Source organism: Diceros bicornis, chromosome 18 (genome assembly GCF_020826845.1).
Source record: "Diceros bicornis minor isolate mBicDic1 chromosome 18, mDicBic1.mat.cur, whole genome shotgun sequence".
In the NCBI taxonomy this organism is placed as follows: Eukaryota; Metazoa; Chordata; class Mammalia; order Perissodactyla; family Rhinocerotidae; genus Diceros; species Diceros bicornis.
This window is the reverse complement of record NC_080757.1, coordinates 24,178,286-24,190,856: the sequence shown is the minus strand read 5'-3', so window position 1 is coordinate 24,190,856 and position 12,571 is coordinate 24,178,286. Positions and strand designations below refer to the sequence as shown.

Here is a 12,571-nt window from a genome sequence, read left to right as displayed (position 1 = left end):
AAAATTGGGCTACAATTTACAAAGATCTCTCCACACCACCACCAACTCTAAAACTTAAGACTTTAAATCACTGCAGATCTTTCCCAGAGGAAGAAATACAAAGATGCAAAACTAGTACGTACAACGGATTTCCCATGAGCTAAAAACACCTCAAAATTATTACTAAAAGAGTTCATGACTTAAAATATCTGAAAGGTAAAAAACTGTAAGAAACAGGTGGGAGGTTTTGAAAAACATACACTGGAATCATGCAAAGGCAGCTTCTCCTCTATTCCACTCCATTCCAGCTGGGCACACTGAGAGCACATTTCTCTGATAGGAAACCCTTCGTCAGCACAGAGAAAGGGCACTCTGGATAATACTTCCTTTCCATTTTTGATGCACAAATGCACCATTTATCTAAATAGAATACTGTACAGCGCCTTGGATGAACAAAAGGCTATAATTTGGCCAAGGCCTCTGCCGACAGCCTGGAAGTAAAGGCAGCAAATAATCGAGACTCAATTATTACTTTAGTGATCCTCACGGATGTCAGACTCATTAGCACATGGTATATCTTTATAACATGTATGTAAGAGTTATGCACATGGGCATCAGGTCACTTCCCATGCTACACCAAATCAGAAGGATTTGCACTGTCAGAAAAGTCACACTACCCAGAATGAGCAGTTTCTTAGATTCAGTATCAGAGGCATCAAAAGACACATATACGGCTTCTAAAACAAAGAAACAAAACCCCCAAATAATCACTTTTGTAAGCCTTCAGTTAAATAGCATACTATCATGCTCTACACGTAGAACAGATCAACCATGTAAGTTTTACTACCTGAAGTCATTTCACATCAAGCAGATAGTTAAGTTTATACTAACAGAAAGGGGAACCAATCTGGGGAATTCAAGCAAAACAGAATATGCTAAAGGGCAAGCAAAAACTAAGGATGGGGATATTCCATTAATGAGACTGAAAAGAGTATGTAGGAAATCCATTGATTTGAGTCCTGTGATGAAGAAGCATTCCATTTTTAAAATCTGAAGCTCTGCCTAAATCAATGATTTTCAAAGGTGTTTGCTTCCAAAAAAAAAAAAAAAAAGGCATATAAGAATCACCTGGGAGGCACGGCATGTGTTTTCTTTATATCACAGCAATATCCCCACCTCAATCCTCACTCTTCTTTGGTTTTAAGAATCACAGCTGTTATGAGTCACTATTATTGATGGAAGAAGCGTGCAGCCTTCAGGTATGTGTGGCAAAAAATGAATAATGAGTATATAAGTTGATAACTATTTCCTGAATGACAATTCTGGCAAAAGTCACAACTCACTAAATCTCAAAATTTCAAAAGTGCAATAATGAAAGAGGGTGAACAAATCTAACGGGAGGACCACCAGGATATGAAAAGAGAAGAATAATTGTCCTCTAGTGAATATCAAGGTTTAAGACAGAGATATAGAAAATGGGTAGACAACTCAAAATACAAAACAATTTTCAGTCTCCAATTATGGAAAGTGAGCAAGGGTACAAAGAGCCCTGGGACTGAGCATCTAAAGCTAAATTGGTCAAATTCAACTCCTGGCCAATTTCTGATAGGCTGGACCACCTAACAGCAAATCACAACAGAATAACGTTCTGGGGGAAAGAATAAAAAGTCAGAGAGGTCTGTTTTTGTAGGAGGTACTAAAGAGGCTCACAAGAATACAATTCTGTGGAAATCACTATCTCGGCTTAGAGATCTATTTTTAACATCTCTACCTAACTCCATTTGGAACTTCATTTGGCTGAATCTTCTCAACTTTAGCTGCAAATTAAAATAACCTGGGTATCTTTTTAGAAATACCAATGTCTAGGTCCCATCTCCCAGAAATTCTGTTTAATTGCTCAAGGGTTGGGCCCAAACACTTACAGTATTTTTTTTAAATATGGTACTAATGTGGGACTAATTATGCAGCTAGAGTGGAGAACCACAAAGCTTAGAATACAAGGTTAGTAGCTACCATCGTCATCAGCAGCAAGCCACTGACCTCTATGGGTAATGTTCTGTTAGAAACCAATGATAAATGCAGCAGAAAACAGTCTAGAGGCCTTGTTGATAGCCTTCCTGAAATGAACACTGACGTAGCTGAGTGATGCTTGCCAGACAACCACATAATTCTAATCCAGGTCATATTTTAAATGAGGGTCTGGATCAAATTCTACCACTCCTAGCAACACTACTCTTCCTAGACAGTAGAAGACTGACCTTTAACATAAATAATTTCAAGAGTTTCTTTAAAATAATTTCAAGGGGTCGGCCCCGTGGTGTAGTGGTTAAGTGCACGGGCTCCGCTGCTGGCGGCCTGGGTTCGGATCCCAGGCGTGCACCGACACACTGCTTGTCAGGCCATGCTGTGGCGGCGTCCCACATAAAGTAGAGGAAGACTGGCACGGATGTTAGCTCAGGGCTGATCTTCCTCACAAAAAAAATAAATAAAATAAAATAAAATAAAATAAAATAATTTCAAGAGTTTCTTGCCTTCCCTCAATTTGGGGCAGAGGCAGAGCCCTCTTTCCCAGAATGTGTTTACTACTGAAGTCAAGGAAAAAAGGCATCTGGGTTCATCAACAGCTATAGTTTACACACCAAACTGAAATGGCTCACAGCAGTCACATATATTCCATGTCGTTACTGTGCAAGATGTGGTCCTAGGAGCTTGTTAGAAATGCACACTCCCAGGTCTCACCCCAGATCAACTAAATCAGAATTTGTCTTGTATAAGATCTCCAGGAAATTTACATGCACATTATAGTTTGAGAAGCACTGCTGTAAGGCAAGGATTCATTCAAGAAACAGTACCATCTATATAGATTAAGTGAAAACCTTGAGGACTATTTTTCTCTCTAAATTAGATAATTTATGCAAGAACTATAAAAGCATTTTTTAAAAATGGCATAGTCTGCTGCTGCCTTAGAAACTCATCTTCTACACAGCCATATTTAAGCCTTCCTTGTGATGTTCTCTTAAAAGGAATCTTAGTTCTATGAGTGAATATATATTTAACCACATACAGATCCAAAGCAAAAAGAAGGGCTTTTACTCCTTCTCATTTTGACTTCTGGGATATATTTATATCACAGAATAAGTTGAAGAAAACTGCATGTAAACACTTTCTGGGGCTATAACACCAAGTAACCCATCTTAAATCCCAAAGTCAGAAAAAGTTAAACTTTAGAGTCATATAGGAACAATACTGGGCCTACATAGCAAAGGGTGTATATTATTTAGAAATCCAGTTGGAAAAACAACTTACTCCCCACCCAAAAAGAACATCCTTTACAAAAAAAGGAAAAGAAAAAGGCTCATGTGTGACTGGCTAGTACAATCAAAGAAAGTTCTACAGTTTTTCTACCTAAAGTAATACTTGGGGAATTCTAACAGATGACTGGATAGCTATGTAAAATATAAGTAGAAAACGCATTGGTGTGAAGGACCAGTAAGAGCTAATACAAAGCCATATGGAAATCTCTCTCTTTCCTTCCATGCTAAAGTGGGTCAAGAAACAAGAGCATAGAATCCCGGGCCAGGCAACCTCAAAATATAAGGCCTCTTTCTCCCCTCCATCCTTCAAACTTAATTTGTCATTCTTAGGTTCAATGAGTCCACCATGTCATAAGCCTCCAGGGAAATTAATAAGTAGGGTTGTTAAGGCATAAACTTGAGGATATAACATTTAACTTGTGGTTGATGTGTCAACAGAATAGGAAGAGTTATTTCAATGTTTTTATAAGGGATTTCTAGGAGTATCCATGAATATTTCAGTATTCACTTGTCAGTCTCCTGAGCCTATAAGGAGGCTATATGGCAATGCAGAATTATATAAGGAAACTATTCTTATATAATCAGTCAACTCCATTCATTAAAGATATAAATATGAAAAGCAAATGTTTATATTCCCAAGAAAGACACTAGGAGTGCTCATTTGTGCCACTATAATCTGGAGTCCAGAGCTTGGTCAGCATACATACTCTGGAAGCAGTGACTTTCCATTAGTAAAATGCACAACCCACAGAGATATATGACTGTAACCCTATTTCCTTAGACCCTCTGCCAGCCAAAAAGTAAATGTACCTGTAGTGGCTGGCATAAATCCCAGACATGATACTGCTCATACAGTAGAAGAGAAAATGCCAGTGTATATAGCTGAGAGTAACGTTTTTTCTTTGTGGAATCTCTGACAACATACATTTTCATATCTATGGCATTTACCTTCCAATTTCTGATGCTGGGAAACAAATCAGCTTGTTGGATATCTTTATAGTCACCAGGTTGACAAATACCTTATTTGCAAGTGTCTAACTAAAAGAGCCCCTCTAACCCCACCACAGTTAAGTACCTAGTTTGCAGGGAGCCATGTGATGAGACCTATGATTTTTCTGGCCTTCTCTACACAGATGAAAAGTCATCTTTAATATTTTTCATTTATCTTATACAGCAACAAAAACTAATTTTAGTTCCCACTGGTGGCACATATTCACAGATACTCTGGACTTTGGAGCCTTTTAGTATTAGAATCCTGGAAGCTAATTAAATTGGAAGTATGACTGGGGGAGGGGGGAGAAGGGAAAAAAAGAACCAATCAAGCAGTACTTCCCAACTGTAATAAAGGTACCTTTTTTACACAAATGGCTGCCTCAAAAACCTTTCAGAACTAGACAGGACATAAGCCAATAAAATACAAAAAAGACAATAGTTTGAAAGCCTCAAAACGGGATGATCTCTAGGAGGTCATTTAAATGCTGTTCAGGTCAAAAGGGGAATTACAGGGGCTATCCAGAGTTAAGAAGCAGGAGCAATAATAAGCTCTGGGAAGGATACTCAACACTAAGATTGCTGAACAATAGGTTGGTTAAACATCAAAAGTTCTATTTAGAGGCAGAACAACAGAATAATCCTATACACTTGCAGACATACCCCATACCAATGATGGACAGTATCAATTAATTCTCTAAAGACAAATAATCCTGTCCTTTATCGAAGGACATTGCTTTGCTCATCAAGGAAAGGTCTAGTTCTAAAAAGCTGAATAATTTAAAGTTCTTTAGCATATCAAAAATTAAAAATAATCAAAAGAAAGAAGGAAGAAAGATGCTTACCAGACTATCTAGTCCTCCTCCTAAGAGATCCACTGCTCCCATCTGCATGGAGGATACCTGTGGCACATTGACTGGGGGACCGAGGTCAAGGTTTAAAAGGTCCCCTAGAAGGTCACCTTGAGAGGGAATAACCTGAGGTTGTTCCAGGTTGGTGGTAGTGGTGGTGCCAACAGGGCTGTCACCCGCATCAGTGCTGCAGCCACACAAACAAAGAGGGAAAAAGAGAAAAATCAGTTTCATCCAGGACATAATAACAGAGTTAACAAGTGAATGTCAGATATATAAAACACAGGAGGAAAAAAAACCTCTTATTTTATAATCATTTGTTGATGTATACAAAGAGATGATAGCAATTCTTGTTTTTATCAAAATACAATTACTAAAATGAAAATAAATGTATACTATATAACCACATCAGTCAGTCAATTTTAATGAGCACTCACTCTATGAGGAAGTACTGCAATGAGAACTCTAGGGAAATATTTCAAAAAAAAAAAGGGAGATATATTTCCTGTCCTCAAATAACTTACACTCTAATGAACAAAAAAAGCAGCATTCACAAAACAACTGAAAAGCACATTCACTGTGTAGCAGCAAAAATGAGTACTGTGTGAGTGTCTGCACGCTGACAGGATATAGATGAAAAGCAAAACAAAACCAAGTGGGGCTGATTCTAAAGGCTTCTGACAATGGTTTTATGACTAGAGTTTGAAGAACAGTACAGTTATGAGGAACTACCAACCTTCCAGAAAGGAAGGGAATACACAGAAACGAACAATTTCACTCTAGGGGTGGCAAAAAAATTATACTGGTAGGAGCAAAGACTGAGATTGTTAAGATTTTGGGAAAGAGAAGATGAGGGAGATATAACTTTGAAAACTAGTCTGAAGAGTTAATTGTTTATATGATAGGCAACGCAGAATCACTTTTACTTGCTGAACAAAGAACTAAAAATAACATTAGAGGAACATTATTTAAGCAGCTGTGTATATAATGGACTGAGTTTGGGAGAATGAACATGAAGATCAGCTAAGAGTAATCTATATTGCTACAGTTATCACACTGTAAAAATAAAAAGAAGTGGTGAGTTCCAAGAGATATGAAAAGGACGAGGCAGGAGGAAATTATCTTTTCAAAAAATGGTGCTGGGTCAACTAAGAAGCCACGTGGAAAAACATGAGCCTTGACTCCTACACCTCACAACATTAACAAAAATTAAAGCGAGAAATAGATAAATAAGAAGGGGAAAACCTAGGAGAGTATCTTGATGACCTTCGAGTACATAAACGTTTCTACAAAAATCACTAACCATAAAAGAAAAAATTGATGAACTGGACTTCATTAAAATTAAGAACATCTCCTCTTCAAATGACACAATTAAGAAAGAGCAAGACACGGGGCTGGCCCTGAGGCGTAGCGGTTGGGTGCGCGCACTCTGCTGCTGGCGGCCCGGGTTTGGATCCCGGGCGTGCATTGATGCACCGCTTGTTGCGCCATCCTGTGGCGGCGTCCCACATAAAGTGGAGGAAGATGGGCACAGATGTTAGCCCAGGGCCAGTCTTCTTCAGCAAAAAGAGGAGGATTGGCATGGATGTTAGCTCAGGGCTGATCTTCCTCACAAAAAAAAAAAGAAAGAAAGAACAAGACAAGGTATTCTCCACAGAATGGGAGAAGATGTTTGCAATACATATATCTGACAAAGACTTTTATCCAAATTACATAAAGAATTCTTACAAATCATTCAATCATTATACAAAGAATTCCTATAAAGAAAAAGAGATTCATTAAAAAATAAGGAAAAGATCAGGCAAGCCACAAAAGAGGATATACTAGAAGTCTATAAACATGAAGAGGTACTTAGCCATCTTTACTCATCAGGAAAATGCAAGTTAAAATGACAACGAGACACCACTACACATCCACCAGAATGGCTAAAATTAAAATGACTAATAAAACCAAGTGCTGCTGAGGATGTGGATCACCTAGAACTCTTATACATTGCTGGAAGGAGTGTACATTGGTACAATCACTTGGGAAAACTGGCAGTGTCTCCTATAGCTAAATATACATCTATTCTATGACCTCGCAATTCTACCCCTAGGTGTATACACAAAAGAAATGAGTAAAGTCTAACAAAACACATATACAAGAATATTCACAGCAGCTTAATCCATAAGAGCCCTAAACTGGAAACAACCCAAAGGTACATCATCAGGAGAAGATATAAATAAATTGTGGCATATTCAGGCAATAGGATAGTATACACCAATAAATAGGAACACACAACTGATAACACAACATCAATTAGTCTTACAGACATTATGTTGCAAAGAAGCCAGATACAGAAAAGTAAATATTGTATGGTTCCATTTATGTGATGTTCAAGAACAGGCAAAACTAATCTATAGTGATAAAAGTCAAAACAATCTCCGGAGGGTGGATATTAACAGCAAAGCAGCACAAGGAATCTTCTAGGGTGCTGGAAATATCCTATATCTGATTAGAGTGGTGCTTATATGAGTGTGTGTTCATATATACATATATATATATATATGTAAGATAATCTATTGACCTACACACAAAAGATTAGTGCACTAATACTAAGATTATTATCAACTGACATATCAATTTAAAAAGTGAAAAAAAAAAACTCCCACAAAGAAAATTCCAGGCTCAGATAGCTTCACTGTGAGTTCTTCCAAACATTTAAGAAAAAGGTAAAACCAATCTTAGATAAACTTTAAAAGAGAATAGAGAATGGCAATTAAGAAAATCTGGGGGCCGGCCCCGTGGCTTAGCGGTTAAGTGCGTGCGCTCCCCTGCTGGCAGCCTGGGTTCAGATCCTGGGCGTGCACCGACGCACCACTTCTCCAGCCATGCTGGGCCCACGTCCCACATACAGCAGCTGGAAGGCTGTGCAACTGTGACATACAACTATCTACTGGGGCTTTGGGGGAAAAAAAAAAAAAATCTGAAAGTAGTTCAAACTGCTTATTGAATATTAACAAATTATTTCTAATTTTGTTAGGTTTGATAATATACTGTGATTTTTAAAAAAGTGCTTATCTATTAGAGATACCAAGTAAAGTACTCATGGGTGAAACGATATGAGGTTTGGGATCTGATTTAAAATACTAGAGCTCCCTCAAAAAAAAATTATGGGGGTGATAAATGAAACAGAATTGGCAAACAGTGACTGATAAGTGTTAAAGCTGAGTGATGAGTATACATGAGTTTGTTATACCATTCTATTTTGCATGCTTTCTAAGATGTATATAATAAAAAATAGAAAAAAAATCACTGTACAATCCCATTAATAAACAAATGTTTTCTTTTTTTTCTTTGGTGAGGAAGATTCGCCCTGAGCTAACATCCACTGCCAATTTTCCTCTTTTTTTTTTTGTATGTGAGCTGCCGCCACAGCATGGCCACTGACAGACGAGTGGTGTAAGTCCACGCTCAGGAACTGAACCTGGGCCTCTGAAGTGGAGTGTGCCGAACTTAACCACTAGGCCACTGGGGCTGGCCCACAAATGTTTTCTTAAAAAATAGAACAAAAAACCTATGTAGGTTTTGACAACACTTGAACATAAAGGACAAAGAAGGATGAAGAATCAAACTCAGAGAATAAACAAAAACTAAGAAGCAAAAAACTACTGTGCTCCTTATAATCATAAAAGAATCTGGAGAAATGATGGGAAAAATAATATGCTGTTTTCAATTCTGTTAAGTTTCAAGTAAGAAAAACAAGTAGAGAAGTCCAACAGACAGCTAAGGACAAGGGACTGGCGGTCAGAGTTACAGAAGTAAACTTAGGGAGAAATTCATATGCACATCTCAGGTGAAATCAGCAGAGTAATGGGGGTGTGGTGGTAAGAGCAGGGGATCTAAGAATAAGAAGACTAAAATCAAGTGTTGGCTCCACTAATTACGAGCTGCATGATCTTGGGTAAGTGACAACTTCTCTGAGACAGAGCTTCTTCATCAATAAAATGATAACGATGTAATCAAAACACAGGGTTCTATTTTAGGGAGGATCAAATGAAAACATGGTGTAAACTGTAATACACCAGTGGTAGCTGTGTTTAGTAGATAAGTTCCCTAATGGAATACACAGAGAAGCACAGAAAGAGAAGGTTCAGAATGAGCCTTGTGATATAACCAAGATTAATGATCAGAAAAGAATGAACACAGAACTGCAAAGATTAAAGAGAGGAAAACAATCTAAGAAAGATGCCTTAGGAGGAAAACATGTCAAGGAAGCCAAGAAAAGAAGTACTGTGGGGGCAGGGGGGGAAATACAGCCAAAAATTAATAAAGAAGTCAAAAGGGGAAACAATTTCATATACAGTTGGCAAGAAATACACCAAATCTCCATTATAAGTATTCTCTGCACATGAAATTCTATCCTCATACGACATGTGCCATTTAGGAAATGTGACAGAACACATGGATTTATCAGTACCTCTAAATAGAAGGCAGAATAGGTAACAATGCACATATTTTCCTTCATTATAATGGAAAGGGAAGAGTATTTTGAGAAGATAAAGTGAGTTAGATGAAAAGAAGTAAATGATCCTATAGTTTCTATAGGTTAAGAATATGGAAAATCATTATTATGCATTCTTTCTAAATGGAAAATATAAGAAAATTAACATGAAAATGCTTCCCCTTGTGAACTCATGGGAAATAACTGAGTAACTGTCATCGAAGCAATATTTTTTTTTGTGAGGAAGATCAGCCCTGAGCTAACACCTGATGCCAATCCTCCTCTTTTTTGCTGAGGAAGATTGGCCCTGAGCTAACATCCGTGCCCTTCTTCTTCCACTTTATATGGGACGCCGCCACAGCATGGCTTGACAAGCAGTGCGTCGGTGCATGCCCAGGATCCAAACCTGCAAACCCCGGGCTGCCAAAGTGGAGCATATGCACTTAATCGCTGTGCCACTGGGCCGGCCCCCAAAGCAATATTTTTAAAAGGTGAGATTTTTCTAAAATTGACAACTATTGACCAACTCACCCCCACGGAGCAGCTGACAAGTGTAAGTATAGTGAGCAATGCCCAACTAAAAAGCACTTTTCCCTTTCCCAAGAGATTTTAAAAGACCTAGTGAAATAAGCAGTTTTAGATCTCTAGAAAAGGCAGAGTAAGGTTTTACAGTGTTTCTGTATTTTATGTCAGAGGAATATCACTTATGAACCTTATGCTGCAGAAGAGAGCTAGGTAATGTCAGTGTATTTGCCATTTGCAGCAATATATCATCCTTATTTATTTCAAAGGGAATTTTTCTACATTTGTATTTCCTTTAAAAACACAAAACAAGCAAAAAGGGACAAAAAGAGGTTATCCAAAAAGGAACTACATAACGAATTGTGAAGGTAACAAATTAAGTAACATTTTTCACAGAAACAGAACAAAGAATCCTAAAATTTATATGGAACAACAAAAGACCCCGAATAGCCAAAGGAATCCTGAGAAAAGAGAACAAAGCTGGAGGTATCACACTTCCTGATTTTAAAACATACTACAAAGCTATAGTAACCAGAACAGCATTGTACTGGCACAAAAACAGACACACAGATCAATGGAACAGAATCGAGAGCCCAGAAATAAACCCTCACATCTCTGGACAGCACATTTTCGACAAGGGAGCCAAGAATAAACAAAGGAGAAAGGAAAGTTTCTTCAATAAATGGTGTTAGGAAAACTGGACAGCCACATGCAAAAGAATGAAAGTATACCATTATCTTACACCATACACAAAAATTAACTCAAAATGGATTAAAGACTTAAATGTAAGACCCGAAACTATGAAACTTCTAGAAGAAAACATAGGCAGTATGCTCTTTGACATTGGTATTAGCAGCATATTTTCTTTTCTTTTTTTTTTTTTATAATTTTATTTATTTATTTATTTTTCCCCCAAAGCCCCAGTAGACAGTTGTATGTCATAGCTGCACATCCTTCCAGTTGCTGTACGTGGGATGTGGCCTCAGCATGGCCGGAAAAGCGGTGTGTTGGTACGCACCCGGGATCCGAACCCGGGCCACCAGCAGCTGAGCGCGCGCACTTAACCGTCAAGCCATGGGGCCAGCCCTAGCAGCATATTTTCAAATACCGTGTCTGACCAGGCAAGTGAAACAATAGAAAAAATAAACAAATGGGGCTACATCAAACTAAAAAGCTTCTGCACAGCAAAGGAAACCATCAACAAAACAAAAAGACAACCTAACAATTGGGAGAAGATATTTGCAAACTATATATCTGATAAGGGGTTAATATCCAAAATATATAGAGAACTCATGCATCTCAACAACAAAAAAACTAACAACCCATTTAAAAAATGGGCAAAAGATCTGAACAGACATTTCTCCAAACAAGATACACAGATGGCCAAGAGGCACATGAAAAGATGTTCAACATCATTAACTATCAAGGAAATGCAAATCAAAACTACAATAAGATGTCACTTCACATCCATCAGAATGGCTATAATTAACAAGACAGGAAACAAGTGTTGGAGAGGATGTAGAGAGAAGGGAACTCGCATACACTGCTGGTGGGAGTGCAAACTGGTGCAGCCACTATGGAAAACAGTATGGACAGTCCTCAAAAAATTAAGGCTAGAACTACCATACGATCCAGCTATTCCACTGCTGGGTATTTACCCAAAGAACATGAAAACATGAATGCGTAAAGATAACATGCACCCCTATGTTCACTGCAGCATTATTCACAATAGCCAAGACTCGGAAGCAACCTAGGTGCCCATCAAGAGAGGAATGGATAAAGAAGATGTGGTATATATACACAATGGACTAAGTACTACTCAGCCATAAAAAAAAAAAACAATGAATCTGGCCATTTGTGACAACATGCAAGGACCTTGAGGGTATTACACTAAGTGAATTAAGTCAGAGGGGAAAGTCAAATACCATATTATCTCACTCATAAGTAGAAGAGGAAAACAACAACAAACAAACACATAGAGACAGAGATTGGATTGGTGGTTACCAGAGGGGAAGGGAGGGAGGGGGAAAGGGGTGATTAGGCACATGTGTATGGTGATGAATTATAATTAGTCTTTGAGTGGTGAACATGATGTAATCTACACAGAAAACAAAATGTAATGATGCACACACACAAATCTATATAAGAAATTGTGAAGGTAACAAATTAAAGGCTACTAATCAAATAAAGACCTTATGTAAGAGATTGTTTCTTTTTACATAGTTTAAATATTGGTTCTTTCCTTGTGTTCTAGAAAGGGTTGTTTTTGTTTGTTGATTTGTTTCACTTTCCCCCTTCCATTTGAGAGTCAAAAGTTATCAGGAGAAAGGCAATTTAAATAGCATATAAATATGGTTACAGAGGCAAGTTACGACAGAAAATCCATATTTATTATCAAAACTGGAAGCACAGACTGGGAGATGTACTTAGAA

General features: G+C 37.9%; 1 protein-coding gene across 3 annotated transcripts in view; it reads right to left on the bottom strand.

Annotated features, from left to right (window-relative positions):
- The window catches only part of AP2B1 (adaptor related protein complex 2 subunit beta 1), a 122,258-nt gene that overhangs the window by 57,214 nt on the left and 52,473 nt on the right, over positions 1–12,571 (bottom strand). For all 3 annotated transcript variants that reach the window (XM_058560398.1, XM_058560400.1, XM_058560399.1), the window contains exon 14: positions 5,129–5,321. In XM_058560398.1, coding sequence (XP_058416381.1) covers positions 5,129–5,321 — 193 coding nt within the window. The remainder of the gene's footprint in view (positions 1–5,128; positions 5,322–12,571) is intronic.